An 18,924-nucleotide genomic window follows, 5' to 3' on the forward strand; every position below is an offset into this window, starting at 1 on the left:
CATGAGAGAGGGATTACTCTACGTAAACCTAGGTGCCGACAGGTTTAGTGACTTGCCCAAAGTCATCAAGAACGGAGAGAGAAGCCAGGTTTTGTGAATACCTAGTCCAGTACTCCTATGTCTTGGGCCAGATATCCTTAGCTGTGGGTTCCATGGGAAGGAACTATGGGTCTCTAGTGGGTTAGCAGAACCCCAGAGGTGATTGCTTAGACTCATTATGGTAAATAAACCCAGTTATTTAGGAGAGAATTTAATGTTTTCCAAAAGATACAGATCATTGTTTGAGTTCAAAGTACTTCCATTTGCCATCTAGTTACACAATTAATTCCGGGAAAGCCAAGTAGGTCTTTACCCAGATGTAAGGGGGCATATTAGGCTCTATGCGTGTCATAAAATCCACATTCCAGAACTTGCAACAGTTTAGTGCAGGTTTATAGTGAAAGAGACATGGATTATAGACCCCAGTGCACTTGGATTTGAACTTCGATGCTACCATTTCCTCAGCTTTGTGACCCTAGGCACTTCTCTTAACCTCTCAGAGCTTCGGGTTGCTAACCTATGAATATGGAGACTCTAACACCTTCATGGCTAATGATGGTCAGGGCGTCTCTGCACGGCTCAGGAGACGCCCTTCCCATTAGACACTTGTGCACGTGGTACTGGCTAGGGTTGTGCATCACAGGGGCCCTGGTTTATGGTGAAATTAGATGAAATACCATCGTAGGTGCTTCCTGCGTCTTTGTTTTTATCTCCTGAGTTGGTCACGTGTGTGCTGTCTTACCAAGATTTCCTCTGCTTTACCATGAGGGGGGTCAGCATCCTGCCACCTGATAGTACTCTTGCGGGGCACGCCACGAAACTGGATGTCATGTTGTGAGCTAACCGTCGGTGGTCTTCTCATGTAGGAGTCCAACACCCAAGCCCTTAGAGAGATGCGCCACACCCAGGTCTGTCTGTCACAGCCCCTGTCTGTGGACCGAGGTCTCTTTCTGGCAATTGGTTTTTAAAGTTTATTTATTTATTTTGAGAGAGAGAGAGGCAGAGGGAGAAAGAGAAAGAGAGGGAGAATCCCAAGCAGGCTCCGCACCATCAGTGCAGAGCCCGACCTGGGGCTCGAACTCACAAACCGTGAGATCATGACCTAAGCCCGAATGAGGAGTCAGACACTTAACTGACTGAGCCACCCAGGCGCCCCTCTTTCTGGCAATCTTAGAAAGGATGCTGGGCCCCTTAGGATTTCAGGGAGTTCAGACTCTTGTGATGTAGACCAGTTATCCTGCTCTTCCTTCTTTCTGCTAGTTTTTCAAGCATGCGTGCCTCCACCTGACAGACCACGCAAGGCCCTAGGAACCCAACGATGTGTAAGATATGGTTCCTGACCTCACCTAGCTCGAGAGTATAGTCAGGGAGCTAGGCCAAGACAACGCAAGATCAAGACTTAGGGTGTACGAAGGAGTGGTCGGAGAATACAGGACGTGTTTATGGTTCAGAGAAGAACAAGGGGTGTCTGAGGACTGCTTGTCTACATTCAGAGCCCAAACCGAGGCCGAATGCAGACTTCAAGCTGCTGTGGGCCGCGGGCCTGGTGGGAAGTGGACCAAGGTTGTAAGTGAGTCTCCTCACCCTGAATCCGCTGCCTGGCTCATCGTCCCACCTCTTGCCTGTCACTACTTTTAGGTTTCGTTTACCTAAACAAAGGTTTGTGTACCTAAACAAAATTTTTGCCTCGTCTTACCTCTTTTAGGCCTGTTTCCTGCTCAGAACAGAGTGGCTACCTTGAGCACATCTTTCATTATGATTCACGCCAACTTGAAGAAAAAGTTCAGCTGCTGTGTGCTGGCCTTTCTGCTGTTTGCAATCATCTGTGTGTGGAAGGAGAAGAAGAAAGGGACTTACTATGATTCCCTTAAGTTGCAAAGCAAGGATTTCCAGGTGTTGAGAGGTCTGGAGAAACAGGCTGAGACTTCAAGCAGCACCCAGGACCCCCACAGGGGCAGCCAGGCCCTCAGCAGCCCCCGGGGCCCAGCCAAGGCCAAGCCGGAGGCCTCCTTCCAGGTGTGGAACAAGGACAGCTCTTCCAAAAACCTCATCCCCAGGCTGCAGAAGATCTGGAGGAATTACCTGAATATGAACAAGTATAAAGTGTCCTATAAGGGGCCAGGGCCGGGAGTCAAGTTGAGTGCCGAGGCCCTGCACTGCCACCTCCGGGAACGTGTGAACGTCTCCATGGTAGAGGTCACAGATTTTCCCTTCAACACCTCTGAGTGGGAAGGCTTCCTGCCCAAGGAGAACATTAGGACCAAGGCTGGGCCGTGGGGCACGTGTGCTGTGGTCTCATCGGCAGGATCTCTGAAGTCCTCCCAGCTCGGCCGAGAAATAGGTGGGTTCTGGGGTGTTAAGGTGAGCTGAACAGCCAGTGCCCCCGTGGAGCTGGGCATGTGGGCGGGACTGGAGAGGAGGGGCCCATGTGTGGCTCCGTGGACTGGCAGAGTGGGCCCACGACAGTGTTTTTCGGCCTTCTCGTATGAGTCAGAGGTACCACAGGGCAGCTGAAAGGGTGGGGATCCAGGCTGCCAGCATCTTTACCAATGAGAACAGCTTTGCTTGTCTCTTTTTTACTAATTAATGGATTAATTTCATTTTAGAGAGAGAGCATGAGCGGGGGGAGGGAGGGGCTGAGGGAAAGAGAGAAAATCTTAAGCAGTCTCCACGCTCAGTGCTGAGCCCAACGCAGGGCTCGATCCCACAACCCTGGGATCATGACCTGAGCCGAACACTCAACCTACTGAGGCACCCAGGTGCCCCTGCCAAATTTTATTATAAAGCTATGACCACTATAGGTGCAAGAGCAGAGAGGATGAGTGTCCAGGCCTTTGAGTCAAAGGACCCGGTTTGTAGTGACAGTGCATTGTTTATCAGTTGTGTAATCTCTGAGCCCCAATACTTAGCTCATCAGTTGAATGGGAACAGTAATTGTCCCGACGTCACGGGATTACTGGGAGGATTAAAAAGCAAGGCACGCTGGGCACACAGCAGGTGCACAGTAAGCGTTATCCCTGTTGGTTATAATGTTTTAGAAGTATGCTATTGTTTCAAATGAAAATGCAAACAAATCTAAGAGACCTTACATATATGTGTATCAAAAATATTTGAAAATTACTGTGCCCACCATTGGCTGGTTTGAGGCTGGAGACACGGCACATTATCACAATCCCTCGGGCAAACAGTTTTACAAGGGACACAAAAGGAGCCATGAAACTAACCTTACTTTGTTTGGTCTTTTGGACCCACTGCGGTGGATATTTCCCCTCTAGTCACTTAAGTTATCCGCCCCAAACCCCTGTTAGTGGTGCAGTGTGTAAGAGCAAACCATTTGAAACCATCCAATATGTTCAATAGTGGAGAAATAGCTGGACAGGTTCCAGGTAGAGTGGGAACGCTATGGGAGAGGCATGCTGCCTGATGCTCCCAGGCCTTCAGCAAAAGGCCTACCCCCTCTCTTTCCCCTCTGTATTCTAAGCTCCTGCTCTGTGTTGTTGATAGATCCGTGAAGGAATAAAAGAATGAATGAGGGATGCCCGGGTGGCTCAGTCAAGTGTCTGACTCTTGATTTCGGCTCAGGTCATGATCTCACAGTTCTTGAGGTCGAGCCCCACATCGGGGTCGGTGCTGACAGTGCCGAGCCTGCCTGGGATTCTCTCTCTCTCCCTCTCAGCCTTCCTGCTCTCTCTCTCTCAAGATAAAAAAATAAACTTAAAAAAAAAGTTTATAAAGAATGAATGAATTCCTTGAAACATTTGTTAGGCTAAATGCCCAGAGGAGATGCCCTATTAAAAAGCAGAACATTTGAAGTCCAACGTGCAATTTTTGTTACGTCTCAAGATCAAAGTTTTTCCAGGGAAATACACAGTTGAAACTATAACTCTAGTCTATAGAAAAAGGTTATTCTAACTTTTATGCAAATCACTCCAAACTTGTATGCGGTGCATAAAAATACAGATGGCGGTTCCAGTTCATAGAAGTATCGGGCTGTCCCTGAAACCGCAACGCAATTCTGCCCCGGCAGACAGTGATGATTTCATGTGAAAAAGAACATCAGCTAGCACCTGGGATATTCTAAGCATGACCACTACAGAGCAAAAATCAGGAAGAAAGAAAGGATGGAGGAAAGGATCCATTATGGATGAACAAAAAACCTCCACACTGAGTTTTTAGAAAACACAGCCCCAAAGAAACCAGAAAGGCAAAAGCAGAAGTGGGGGTGGGGCCAGTCACCTTGGCAGCTTTTATTAGGAAGTACTGACTATTTGGGGAAGCACAAAATGTGATCTCACCACTTCTTTCTGCTGCAGAGAATCCCATTTGGGTCTACTTTTCTTCCTTTGAGAGCCTTTCAGACCATTTTTCCTGGCAGTTATGTGCAGGGAATAAAAAAGGAGACATATGACCTCACCTGCTCCAGGACCTTCCAGAGCCTGACAGAAGAGGAAGGCTTCCTGTGCTTCGCTTTCTTTAGCCTGATTCATTTCACAAGGATGGAAAACACATTCTCTCAAAATAAGGGAACTAAGGAGCCTAAAGCAACTGCATTTCTTTGTGTTGCACACATGTTTATAAATATGGACAGGCTTTCCATCTTTATTAACTGTGAAGGATTTCTTAAAAAAGCAAATTGATAGATTCTGACTTTTAACCTTGTGGGGTCACAGAGACCTCTAAGAATAATTGGCTGGAAGCTATGGACTTTCTCTCTGGAAAAATGCATAGACTGATTTAATACACACACACACACACACACACACACACACACACACACACACACACACTTTATACACACCTAACCCACAGGTATTTTGCACATGATTTTAGGGATTCATGAATCCCATGAAGTTGGTCCACAGTCCCCAGGTTAAGAATTCCTACTCCCGTAATGGTTTTCAAACAGAAAGGCTGAAAATTATTCAGGTAGGTGAGGCCAAAAGAGACAATTAGTCCTCATGTAATCAGTAAAATTACAGAATCTCAGGACCTGAAGATACAGTAGGAATCAGTGCTTCTATTATTTTTAAATATCCATTATAGTGTTGTGCTTATTGGTAGTGACAGAACTCACTTTTCTAACAAGATCTTCTGCAGAACAGCAATATTTAAAACAGAGACAGCGGGGTGCCTGGATAGCTCAGTCGGTTGAGTGTCCAACTCTCAGGTTCCAGGGTCGTGGGATTGAGCCCCACATCAGGCTCCATGCTCAACATGGAACCTGCTTGAGATTCTCTCTCTCTGCCCCTCTCCCGCTCACTCACTCACTCTCTCAAATAAAACATAAAATAAAAATTTTGATGTGATGAATCCCTTATCATCTTAAAAAAAATCCCTTCATATTCTCACTTACTTGCTCTCCCATAGGAGAAGGGCATTCTAGTTGAGAACTTCCGGGGGAGAAGTGCCAGGATTGTCTGAGCAGTGATCGTGGTGGTGGGTCTGATTTGAGAAGAGGCAGAAACTGGTGTCTAACTAGAAATGACCTTGAGTGATCAGCAGGTGCCAGAGTTTCTAGCCTGGGAGTGGGCTGTCTCCTATCACAGGGGAGCCTGCTTCTAGAGGAAGACAGGTGCTGTCTTGGAAATGCTGAGTCTGATGTGTTCGTCAATTTCCTGGGTAGATATCTATGCGATTGGGTATTTGATTCCAGGGTAGGGTCAGGGTGGGAGATCAGATTGAGGAGTCCTTTGTGCTGAGGTGATAGTTTTGTCCAGGAGAGGGCTGAGGAGAAAACCTAGAGAAAGTATACATTCAAGAGATGGAGAGGGGCGCCTGGGTGGCTCAGTCGGTTGAGCGTCCGACTTCAGCTCAGGTCATGATCTCGTGGTTTGTGAGTTCAAGCCCTGCGTCGGGCTCTGTGCTGACAGCTTAGAGACTGGAGCCTGTTTCAGATTCTGTGTCTCCCTCTCTCTCTGCCCCTCCCCTGCTCACACTCTGTCTCTCTCGCTCTCAAAAATAAATAAACATTAAGAGGTGGAGAAAGAACAGGGAAGGCGGAGACATTCAGAAGGCCAGTGAGAAGGAACAGGGAGAACTGGGTGTGTGTCATATGCAAGGCAAGGGGAGTGGAGTTTGGGCAGATTCTGGACAGATGGAGTTCTTGTGCAGAATGAGGACTGAGAAGACATCCCTGGATTGTGTAGCTCAGAAGGTATGATTGTTTGTATCAGGGATCGGCAGACATTTCCCATGAAGGGCTGGGCAGCAAATATTTTTGGTTTTGAGGCCATAGAGTGTCTCTCACAGCTACTCAACTCTGCGGTTGTAGTGGAAAAGCAAACTAGACAGTAGTAAATGAATGAACCTCACTATGTTCCAATAAAACTTTATTTGCAAAACAGAGAATGGGCCAGTTTTGGCCTTCAGGCCATAATTTCCTCACCCTGATGTGTATTATATCTAGTTTTCCTGACCAGAACCAGAATTCAGCCTTCCAAATATGCTTACATGATTTATTAAGCTCATTTGAAAATACACAAAGAGGTTGGTCTAAACTATGATAAAATTTCTTTCATTATTATTTCCAGCTATTTAGAGTTACTATACCTGGAGGCGGTAGATTTTGGTGTATTGATGAATTTACTAATGAGCTGATTCTGTTGAATATTCTTGGCATGCAGTTATATCCTGAGCATATGGTGGTGCATTTATTTCTTCATTTTCTAATTTGTGTCCCTCTCTTTCTCTCATTCTAAGTTAAACAGAAGTGGTGGCCCCTGTTTTCTGCAGCCTTCCCCTTGCAGGGCTCATTTGCTGGGCTCCCAGTAGCTGTGGATTTTTCCTGGCGACTTCCTGGAGGCCTATTTGATTTCAGAACTTCTTTGCCTTCACTGGCAAAGCACTGTTTTGGCAAACGAGGATGCTGTCCTCTTTCTTTATGAGCCCAATTTAGTGGCCTGTTTTAAAGTTTTCTTCTTTGATTGATTTTTTTTTTTCTTCCTTAGAATAAAATCCAGACTTCATACCTGTGGCCTCCACAGCCTGTGTGGCCGGGTTCCTGCCAGCTTCTTTAACGCATCTTTTCTTTCTCTCACCTCACTCGTCTCCAGACAAGTCCTTACTCTCCTTAGGGTCCCCACAGTGCTGCAGCCTCTGGCTGAAACATACTTCCCTAAACCCTTCTTGTGCCTGGCCTCCCTTTGGATGGCAGCAGCATGTCCCAAATCATCACTCCATACAAAGGAGATCCCTTCAGGGCCCCTGTTACACAGCTCGCTTTATCTGTGCCATAGTATTAATCACAGTCTGTAATTATCTTGAGTAGAGGTTGCTGGGCTCATTTATTGGTTTCCTCCTTGCAGTAGATTACAAGATCTAAGGTCTAAGGGCAAGGACCTTATTATCTTTCTTGCTCATGGCCATTGTCTCTACCACCTAGAACTGTGCCCGACAGAAGTAGGTGCTTAATCAGTATTTGTTGAATGAACAAAAACATGTTGTTTCCTGATGGTCAATACCAAGGATGTATCCTAAGCCTCTGGTGCTGGGTGTTCTCCATTTAGCCCTCCAGACCCACTCTCTTCCTTTTCCTGTCTGACTCTGTGCCCTGGGAATTTACATTTGGGACCATGTCAGCTGGGCTTCCTTCTCCTCTGGCTTTTATTTGGGACTGGACAATACAAGTGCTGCTGTAAAACTGAGAAGGGAGAGAGTGAAGTCGGAGTGCCTGTCCCCCCCCGCCCCCTGCCCCCAGCTCTTTCCGTGCAGAATAACCACAGGCTGCTTCTCTCCCCGACTAAAAGTTCAGCTCCTTTCAAGCAGCTCTCTCTGTCTCTGAGCCCTGCTCTCTCTCTTTACCCTCAGGCCGAGAAATCAGGCAAGGAGGAGAGAGAGGTTGAGGAATCGATTCCCTTCTCACTGCCTAGACATTAGCAGTAGCTGTATTCCCCTAACAGCCACCAGTCCTGACAGGTGGCCTTCTTCAGTTCAGGGCCTCTGCTCTGCTTGCCACGTTAGGTGCAAGGGTAGGAATGGCTCCCACTGTGGCCATCCCTGGGGTTTCACCCATTCCTTGTTGATTTCTTTAACTTCTACCTGCCGGGTGCCTGGGTGGCTCAGTCAGTTAAGCATCTGACTCTTGGTTTTGGCTCCGGTCATGATCTCACAGGTTGGTGAGTTTGAGCCCCGTGTCGGACTCTGTGCGGACAGCACGGAGCCTGCTCAGAATTCTCAGTCTCCCTCTCTTTCTCTGCTCCTCCCCCACTCGTGCTGTCTCTGTCTCTCAAAAATAAATAGCGAAACTTAAAAAAAAAAAAGTAAATTCTACCCAGAACTTTGGAAATAGTCCTTTTATTCAATTCTCAGTTACTCCATCTGAGTTTGTCATTTTTTTGGTACTGGGGTGCTCAGATTAGTCGTTTGCTCGCCTGTGAAATGGGGGAGCTGACTAAGTCAAGTTCCTGATGCATCTACGTTTCTGGTGTGATTACCGCCGGTCACTTTTGAAGCCAGTGACCAGTTCTGCCAAATGTGTTGCAATCTGAGTTGTGTAAAGATACGCCTTCTGCCCTATTTGCAGTTCAGTATGCCTGCCCTGTAAGCTGATAAAGTGCGGACTATGGACATGTCATGTAACTTCCAAGCCCATTTTGATAAAATTTGTCCTAGGATTAAGATCAGGTTGTTTTTGTGGCTGAGATGTCTAGACTCCTGAGGCTTAAGACCTAGATTAGAATTGAAATAAAGAGGGAGGATTTCATCCCTTAACTCTATGCGTATTCTTTTTTCGGATCGTCTTGTATTGTCCCGACCCCCCCCCACCTTTTGATGCCACCTCTGTGGATGACGAACCACCCCAAATAAATTTCCCACAAGGAGGGAAATACAACAGCAGAGAATTGGGCTGACCTCCAAACCCTGTGCAGATTTTATGGGTGAACCCCAAACTTGCTTGATCAAGTAAAATGGGATGAGCTCATAGGAGGTTGGCTCAGGGTTGGGATAGATCTTAAACGTCGTTAGTTCTGTCCTCCATGAGATTGGTCAGTGCCACGTAGAGAAACTTCTCCAGGTCTTCCAAGCTCTGCTGAAATGGCTACAAGGACGGGGAACTAGAGACAGGGAGTAAATGGATTTTTAAAAACATGTCCTGTTTGATCTTGCCTGGATTGAAGACATTGCTTTTGACAAAGAGGCTTTTTTTTTCATTTATTTTAGTATTTTTATTTTTAAAAAAAAATTTTTTTTTTCAACGTTTTTTATTTATTTTTGGGACAGAGAGAGACTGAGCATGAACGGGGGAGGGGCAGAGAGAGAGGGAGACACAGAATCGGAAATAGGCTCCAGGCTCCGAGCCATCAGCCCAGAGCCTGACGCGGGGCTCGAACTCACGGACCGCGAGATCATGACCTGGCTGAAGTCGGACGCTTAACTGACTGCCCTATTTTAGTATTTTTAAAGTTTATTTGTTTATTTTGAGAGAGACAGAGACAGCAAGTGCATGTGCGAGCATGGGGGAGGGGCAGAGAGAGGGAGAGAGAGAATCCCAAACAGGTTCTGTGCTGTGAGCACAGAGCCCGATGACACAGAGCTCGATCTCAGACACGAGGCTCACTCTCATGAACCGTGAGATCATGACCTGAGTCGAAACTAAGGGTTGGATGCTCAACCGACTGAGCCACCCAGGTACCCCAAGAGGTTTTCTTTTTAAATAGAAAATGTGGGGTTCAGTTTAGATCTACGACCTGCTGTTCCATCTCTGCCACCACCCAGGTTTGTGACCCTTCTTTGGGCCTCAGGTTCCTAATGGAACACTTAGGTGTCTTGGGTGCCATAATAAATGCTTCCAATTCCCTGAGCACTGCAAGCTTTTCAGAGTGCTACGGGGACTTTGCACTCGTGGGTTACCCTGAGCCTACGGTAGAGTCTTTGTTTTTCTGACAGGGATCGAGAAGTATGACCTACTGGTAATACCAAAAGATTATTTGGTTTGCTCCTTTGGTAGCTGGAACAGTGATTGTACTTTCGGTAGCACACTGGCCCCGTTCACTTTTCTGTTGCGCCCGGGCACACTGGAACCATTGAGTGGATTTCAGGGATGCCGCAGTATGAGCCTCCTTAGCTTTCTCTGTGGCCGGGCGGACAGGTGGTCCTCTCTGTCTGCAAACGGTACCTGATTGCCCCGTACGCATGTGACCCTTTCCCCCTGTGTGTCCTGATGGGATAAAGATTGGGAAGTGTTATTCTGTCACCCCTCCCCTTCCTCCTGCCCTCTCTCCCTCCAGACCATTCTCTGTTTCTTCATGTTGCTGGCGCTCATCACCTCTTTTCTGTTTCCTTGTGGTTTATAGATGATCATGACGCAGTCCTGAGATTTAATGGGGCGCCCACAGCCAATTTCCAACAAGATGTGGGCACGAAAACCACTATTCGCCTGATGAATTCTCAGGTAAAACTTCTTCTGTGCAGCTCTGGAGTGAGGGAAGGACCACAGGATGGGCTCTAACGTAGAACCCATCTGCTAGGAGCACATCCAAGATGCCAAATGAATTAAGTCCCATGACCTTCCTGAGTCCTGGATTCCTCACTGGAGAAGGAGAAGACAGTGATCCCAAGACCCAACCTGGTGATGTGTTCGTGAAAAAGCTCCCGGGGCATTAGCTTGTATTAACGGAGGTGTCCAGTGCCCGGAGAAAACAGAGTTATGCAGTCCTTGTAGCTGCCAGGTTATATCCGGAGTATTGCATGAGGGACAACGTAGCAGAGAATATCAGACAGTGAGGGCTGCTGTGAAAAGTAAGTGAAGCAAGAATGTGGACATGCTTCATAAGCTGTAAAATAGTCTGCAAATATTGAAAGACACCATCACCACATGATTATGTGTTATATGGCGTTAGAATTCATGTATTACCTCATGAATTCCCCTAGATAATTGGCTTCCTGAAGTATTTCCAGGTAGCATATGCTGATTTCTCAAAACGAATAGAAACTGGAGACATACTCTTGCCACAGAGTTCTGTTAATAGATTTTAATTAGTGGTTTCAAAAAACCCCCAAAAACTGGAAGACATGAGTATCAAAACTAGCATGAGACGTCTGGACACCCATTCACCCCACTCATGACCGTCAGTGTTTTCTGTTCTCTGAGTAAACACACAGACTTTGGCTGTTTTACGTCAGTGTTTAGACTCTGTCCGTTGCCTGGGACTCCGTGGGCATGGAGTGCATTCTGGGGTGATCATCATGCCCTTTCTGCAGTGTTGCAGGAGGCCTGCATTTCTCCACTCCTCTGCCAGGGCTCCACTTCTGTTTTTCTCAGACAGTGATCTCTTCACTGCCTGCCCTTGAGGAACTCCCCAGCTGGGCAGAAGCTGCCTCCTACATGGCCCACTTTCCATTTGAGGCCCACACTCCTAGGAACCTTTTTATGAGGGAACTAGGATTGATGAACTGAACTTCTTTGCAAGTGGGTGCCATCTTGTTTTCCGTTCTTACTCAAATCCCTTGATGATGATGTCACTTTCTGTCACTGTTCTATCCTCAGTAGACTCTAAGTGCTTTCAGTTCCTATTTATTATTTAACCGTATACTTTGGGTTCGAGTCTACTTTTGTTATAAACTATAAGAGGGCAGATTAAAAAAAAAATAGAATGGTCAGCAAGGGGCTTCCTGAAGCACGTGGCATCAGAGCTAGACTTTGAAAGATGGGCAGGATTTGGAGAAATAGTGATAGGGAGGCATTCTAAAAAGTGGTATCGGCGGGACAGAGATGCCGATAGGAAATGAAGGAGACATTCAGACAGATCTGGCTATCGTGGGGGTGGGGTATGGATTTGTGTTGCCCTGTAGAGGCAGATGAGGCTAGAACTTCCTGGCTGCTTGGACCCTGCCAAATCTAGGAAATCAGGCAGAGGAGTTGGGACGAGATTTTCCTTCTTTCTCCTTTTCCTTCTTGTAACCCAGTCCAAGAAATCCTGGAGCTGGAGGGCACCTCAGGAAGTGCTAAGGCTTAACCTGTACTTCTATGCAAGATGGTTCCTGAATATCCAGGAGAGATGTTTATTCTGCTTCCTTCTCTCCCTCCCATCGTCCCCTTTCACAACTATGGGCAGTACTGAGTGGAAGGTAGGAGGCGGTATGTAGAGCCGCCTAGGGTTGAAACCCGCTCTGCTTCGTAGTGGCTAAATGATCTTGTGGAAGTTACTTAAGCCTCCTCCGTCTGTTCCTCTGTGGAGAGGGGAGGATAATAGTACCTTCCTCACAGCACAAGGTCGTTATGGGGAATAAGCCAGAAGACCATGCCGAGCACCTCGTACCCGGCACATACATCGATGGATGATGGCCACTCTTACCTTTACGTGGGCAGACACTGAGATGGGCTTGGGGGATACAGTGGGCCCTTTCATGTGCTGCCTACAGATACAATCGTCATGCAGGGACATAGAAAGTTGCAACAGAGAACTGCAGAGGACAGGATCAAAGTGCTACCAGGGCCCACAGAGGGAAATTTTCCCTGATCAGGGATATCAGGAGTTGCGAGGAGGTGACACAGCTGTGTAGGCGTAGAGGATGAGAAGGGCTGGGGCCTCTCACGAAGAGGCAACAGCCTGGGTAAGGCCATGTGTGGAAGGGGGCAGGGGAAGGCGAGGGCCCGGGGAGGGAGTAATGCACATGGGGGTGTGGTGAGCGCTGAGGCTGAACAAACGTAAGGGTGCTCCGAGCCAAGGCGCTGTGGTCAGGAGTATCCTCGGTGGCATGACCAGACTTGCACTTGGCAAACATCGCCGGCATCCATCTGAGCAGAGGCCCTGCAGCACGTGGAGAGAGGCACAGTTAGGAGGCACAGTTCGCCACAGTTAATGAAATGCCGGTAGTTGCCGCAGAGTAGAAATGAGGGGGAGGGTGGGAAGAGAACAGGTTCAAGAGCTATTGGGCATCTGTGGTCCACAGGTGTTAGTGAGGGGTGAAGGGAGAGGGGCAGCAGGTGGTACTGGGCTTTTATGGCTGGCCGGCCGGAAGTCACAGGGATTGTAAGTAACTTGAAGACGTTTTGGGTTGTGAGGGCTAGGGTCAGAGAGGAGGGTAGGATAAAAACCGTGGCTCTGGATAGGGTTGATCGGAGCTGTCTGGTAGATACCTGTGAAGAGATGTCAAGCAGGCAGCTGTACAGAGGGGGCTGGAGTTCAGTGGAGGGCTCTGGGCCGGACGTGGGAATTTGCGAGTCATCTTTATCTGTGAGGCGATGAAACAGCGGGGCCGGATGAGAGCATGAGGGACAGGGTGTAGGCAGAAGTTCTACCCAGGGCTTTGGGTAACAAAAATAGAAAGAGGAAGTAATCAGCACTGTCTCTGCTGAGGCCAACAGAGGTAAAGATTGAAAAACACTCTTCTCTCGTTGGCAAAAGCGAGGCCACCCAGCACCTTCAACAGCAGCTGTCGGGGAGAGTGGTGAAGCCAGAAACCACATTGGAGCATAGGGTCAAGGGTGAGTGGGAAAGGAAAATGTGGACAGTTCTTTCACGAAGGCTGGCTCTGAAGGGCAGAAGCGAAGTAGGACGATAGCTGTAGAGGGTCGAAGGCTCCAGGACCAGTTTCTGTTCTTCTCATTCTTTAGATTGGAGAGAATGGAGTACGTTTAAAAGACAGTGGGAAGAGAGTCACAAGAGGGCACATGCTACGTGGTTACGCTTACATGAGGTTCCTAGAGGAGTCAAATTCATAGAGACAGGAAGTAGAACGGTGATTTCTGGATCCTGGGGTGGGGAGGAGGAATTATTGTGTAATGGGTGTAGAGTTTCAGTTTGGGAAGATGAGGAAGTTGTGTAGATGGAGGGTGGCAACGGTTGTGTAACAGCATGAATTGACTTCATGTCACTGTGCTGTACGCTTAAAAATGGTTAAAATGGATCATTTTATGTTGTATTTTACCACAATAAAAAAATGTTTTTAAGTCAGTGAGGAGAAACCAGTTAATAGAGGGAGGAAGTGAATATAGTAAAAAGAGATGATAATAAGTAAATCATGGGGAGGAGGGAGTTGATCCAAAGCCCAGTTGAGGATCAAGCCCCATGGGACGGAGTCAGAAGGGAAGAAGCCTAGGAAAAGTGTAGCTGGAGGTGGTTTATAATGGAAGGACGAAAGGGCTTCTTTTTTCTCTGCAAAGGAGGATGTAAAGAAAAGGAGGCTTTTTGTAGGGAGGCTGAGGGGAAGAGGGATTTCTGTAGAGGAAGTTTAAGCAAAGAAAGCAAAGAGGAGAGCAGAGGAAGGGGCCAGCTAGAGGAACAGAGCAGGATTTCCAGGCCATGCTGGGCACTTTGGGGCTGGAGAGTATGACCTCGGAGAGAATAGGTATGATCTCCAGACTGGTAGGTGGCAGCGATCGAGAAGAGAGAGCACGGAGGAGCCCTGCAAAGTCTCTTGGATCTGGGAGGCTGCCCTCTTCTTAGGCACCTCTTCCAGATAATTAGTGAAGATGTAAACCCCCATCCTGTAAATATTTTAGTTTAAGGCTATGGTAGGTTTGCCTACGAAGTTCTTCCAGGCTGGGGAGAGAAAGCCTACATCGCGTGCATGGCCAGAATGTGTGCTGATTGGATTTCAACTGGGACGTTCTCTGATCACATACAGGGGCTTATCCTGAGACCATAGCCTGTGCCAGTTGTTCAATACTTGTTTCAGGCCCAGGTTGGTATGAGCACCATTTCAGTGAGGCCATTTCAGTGGGGACACCAAGGCTCGAAGAGTCTCAGTGAGTTGCTCAGGGGAGAGCAGAAAGGAAATGTTAGAGGTGGGATTTGGATCGAGGCTCATTTGCCAATTTTCTGGAAGAGTTTGTGTAGAACTAGTATTCTTCTTTTTCTTTTTTTTTTTTTTTTTCTTTTTGAATTTTGGTAGGTTTTGCCAATAAAGCCATCTGGACCTATAATTTACCATGTGGGAAGTTTTTTTTAGCTACAAATTCAATTTCTTTAATAGACTTAGGGCTAATCGTGTTACTTGTTCCTTCTTGACTGAGCTTTGGTAGTTTGTGTCTTTCAAGGCATTTGTTCATTTCTTCTGAGTTATTGAATTTATTGGCCTAAAGTTGTTCATAATATTCCCTCATTATCCTTTTAATGTCTACAGAATCCGGTGTGATGTCTGATGTGATAGGACATCCTTTGTATTGGAATTCACAGGGCGTAAAAGGACTTTGGAGATCAACTAGCCACGAATTCATGCCACAAATTCTCATTGATTACCTGCTCCGTGCCAGCCTCTGTGAAGGGAGCTGGAATTCAGCAGCCCGCAACAGCAGTAAAACAGAGACAGACGTGTTCCCTGTGCTTGTGGAGCCCACGATCTTGTGGGGTCATTTCATTTTCCGAACAGGATGACCGAGGCCCAGGAAGAAAAGGTGGTCCGCACAACCCACATAGGGTAATGGCAGACCCGTGCAGGATGAACGAAGGCCTCGTCACAGCTGGGTCAGACTCTTCCCTGGCTCCCTGCTGGTGCCTTCCCAGTCCACGCCTATCTCTACCATCATCCTGGTTATCCATCTCATTTATTGCCTGGCTCTCCCACCATGGCGTATGGGCTCCAAGAGGAGGCACGTTTGTCTGTTTGGTTCACTCTTAAACCCAAATGCCTGGACCAGTGCCCATTATGTAGTCGGTGTGCAATAAATATTTGTTGAGTATAGTCCAGGGAACCTTCTGCTCCTTCAGTGGACTGCCTCCAAACTTCTCCAAATTCTTTAAAAAAATTTTTTTGAGCTTTGTATTTGCAAATACTTGAAACTTTCAGCAAAGTTGCAATAATATGACCAAAACCAAGATTGCCTGTATAGCCTTTATCCGGACCCTATTACTTTTTCATTTTACCCCATTGCTGTATCATCTGCTCTTTTCATTCTTCAGAATAGGTTTTCATTTGAGAGTAAGTTGTATATATTGTAGACATTAATTCCTGAGGACAGAAAGTTTATACCCCTCCCCCCCACTATATCAACTCATTTGTTGAAGCTCTAACCTTCAATGTGATTGTGTTTGGGATGGGGTCTTTCAGAGATAAATATATTTCGATGAGGTCTTGAGTGTGGGTCCCCGTGATATATCTGCCATGTGAGGAAGGTGGCTGTCTACAAGCCAGGATGGGCAGCTCTACCAGGAACCAAATCTGCTGGCGCCTTGACCTTGGACTTCCCCAGCCTCTAGAACCATGAGAAGTAAATGCCTGTCGCTTAAGCCATCCAGTCTATGGTATTGTGTCATAGCAGCCTGAGTTAAGATTTGTTGGTACTGAGAAGTGGGGTGCAGCTATAAGAAAACCTAACAATGTGTAGTGGCTTTAGAACTGGGCAATTGACAGAAGCTGGAGGAGATTTGGAGGGCATGCTTGAACTAAAGATGCTAAGGGACGTTCTGGTGAGGACTCGAAAAGAGGAGAGCCAGGGTGCCTGGGTGGCTCAGTTGGTTGAGCATCTGATTGTGGCTCAGGTTCTAATCTCATGGTTCCTGAGTTTGAGACTCACATGAGGCTCACTGCTGTCAGTGAAGAGCCTGCTTCGGATCCTCTGTCTCCTTTGCTCTCTGCCCCTCCCTTGCTTGTGCACATGTGCGCGCTCTCTCTCTCTCTCTCTCTCTCTCTCTCTCTCTCAAAAATAAACATTAAAAGTTAAAAAAAAGATGGGAGCTGGAGAGATAGCTTCTATCTTTCTAGAGAATATGGAAATAATCATGAACAGAATGCTGGCAGGTTATATGGATGATAAAGGCCATTCTAGTGAGATCTCAGGTGGAAATGAGGAACATGTTATTGAACAGTGGAGAAAAAGTGATCCTTATTATAAAGTGGCAGAGATTTTGACTGAGTACTAATGTTTTGTGGAAGGTAGAACTTTTGAGCAAAGAAGTTGGATATTTATCTAAGGTAATTTCTAAGCAAAATGTTGAAGGAGTAGCTTGGTTTCTCCTGACTGCTTTCAGTGAGATAGGAGTAGACAAAAATGAATTTAAAAAGGAATTGTTTAGCAAAAAGGAAACAGAGCTTAAAGATTTGAAAATTCTTGGCTTATCTATACTGCAAAAAAATGAGAAAGCTTGTTCTGAAGAGGAAACTAAGGGGTGGCCCAAGACCACTTGATAAAGAGATCAGCAAGGGTGTGAACTACAGAGCTAGTCAGCCACCTCAGCAGAAACACTGCCAGCTTGAGCTGAAGGAAACGGATACAGGACGAAGTGGAGGAAGGCTCCTGGGCTTCTTAGATACTACAGGACCAGACCACAGAGCTCTTTGGCTGCAAACTGTCATTGTGCCTTACAGCAGGAAAAGCATGATCCCAAATGTGATTCAGAAATCATCAGGGCTGCGTCCTTGGTTTCAAAGGTGGGAGGGGGGCATTGCTGTGGTTTTATTAGGCCAGATGACAGCTACTCAGAGCCTTGGGGGTATGACTCCTGACTGGCCCCAGTGGGTCCATGAGGCATGACATTGAACCAAAGAGGATTTTTTAAAATGTTTATTTAATTATTTTTGAGAGAGAGAGCAGGGAGGGGCAGAGAGAGAGGGGGAGACAGAATCCCAAGCAGGCTCTGCACTGTGAGCACAGAGCCCAATGCGGGACTCAAACCCATGAACTGTGAGATCATGACCTGAGCTGAAACCAAGATTCGGACACTTAACCCACTGAACCACCCAGGCCCAGCCCCAAAGATGATTCTTCTCAAACCTCTGCATCTAGTGGTATTTACTTTGCTAGGTTTTGGCCTTCCTTGGGACCTGTTACCTCTTTCTTCCTTCCTTCGGATTTCCCCCTTTGGGAATGGGAATGTCCATCCTATGCCGTCCCACCATTGTATTTTGGAAGGACATAACTTTTCTGGTTTCATGGGTTCACAGCTGGAAAAGAGTTTTGCTTCAGGATGAACTACCTCACCCTTACGTGATTTAGATATTTACATGAGACGTAGGACTTTAGACTTTAGAGTTGATGTTGGAGTGAGTTGAGGCATCCGGTGATGTTGGGTGGAATTAATGTATTTTGCATGTTGGAAGGATGTGATTTTGGAAGATCCAGGGACAGAATGTTATGAACTGAATGTGTCTCTCCTGAATTCATATGTTGAAGCCCTGACTTCCAGTGCAATGGTGTTTGGCAGTGGGGCTTTTGGGAGATGACTGGATGTAGATGAAGTCTTGAGGGTAGGGTCTCTATGATGGGATTAGTGGCCTTATAAGAACAAAGAGAGGGAGGGAGGGAGGGAGGGAGAGAGAGAGAGAGAGAGAGAGAGAGAGAGAGAGAGAGAGAGACCGAGACCAGAGCTCACTTTCATTCCACCAGGTGAGGACACGGAGAAGAGCAGCCATTTGCAAGCCACAAGGTGGGTTCTCACTGCGAAACCAAATGTGCTGGTACCTCAGTCTTGGGCTACCCATCCTCCAGAACTGTGAGAAATAAATGTCTGCTGTTCAAGGCATCCAGTTTCTGGTATTTTGTTATAGTAGCCTGAGCAGACTAAGTTAATACACACTTCAGTCTGTATTTCCTAAGAATGAGAATATTGTCTTACTCAACCAAAGTACAGTTATGAACTTCATACATTTACACTGGTAACATACTTTAATCTGTCTGCATTCCAGACAGATCTGTTTCCTAATTGACCTAATAATGTCTTTTATGGCATTTTTTTTTTCTTTTAGTACAAGAGCCAGTCCAGGATTGGGATACACATACACATAACATTTATTCTTTTTCCTTTATGGTCTGTGGATGAACACTTGAATATTGTGCCACTGTCCCGCTCCTCATCAAAATTTCCTCCTATATTTCGCATTCATGACTCACTTTTGCCTGAACCAGTCTTTACTGTGATGGTTGCAAAATGGTACTTTCTAACTATAGCTCTCCCTGCCCCGCATCACTGGGTTGGCACTCAGAATTCTACTGTAAGTGTAACCCTC

The 18,924-nt window shown here is 46.7% G+C and overlaps 1 protein-coding gene across 6 annotated transcripts in view; it reads left to right on the forward strand.

Annotated features, from left to right (window-relative positions):
• ST6GAL1 (ST6 beta-galactoside alpha-2,6-sialyltransferase 1) overlaps window positions 1–18,924 on the forward strand; it is a 120,595-nt gene that overhangs the window by 89,633 nt on the left and 12,038 nt on the right. For all 6 annotated transcript variants that reach the window (XM_058730795.1, XM_058730799.1, XM_058730797.1 and 3 more), the window contains 2 exons: window positions 1,745–2,380; window positions 10,332–10,429. In XM_058730795.1, coding sequence (XP_058586778.1) covers window positions 1,795–2,380; window positions 10,332–10,429 — 684 coding nt within the window. In that variant the 5' untranslated portion in view covers window positions 1,745–1,794. The remainder of the gene's footprint in view (window positions 1–1,744; window positions 2,381–10,331; window positions 10,430–18,924) is intronic.

This window comes from Neofelis nebulosa, chromosome 5 (assembly GCF_028018385.1).
Source record: "Neofelis nebulosa isolate mNeoNeb1 chromosome 5, mNeoNeb1.pri, whole genome shotgun sequence".
Lineage (NCBI taxonomy): Eukaryota > Metazoa > Chordata > Mammalia > Carnivora > Felidae > Neofelis > Neofelis nebulosa.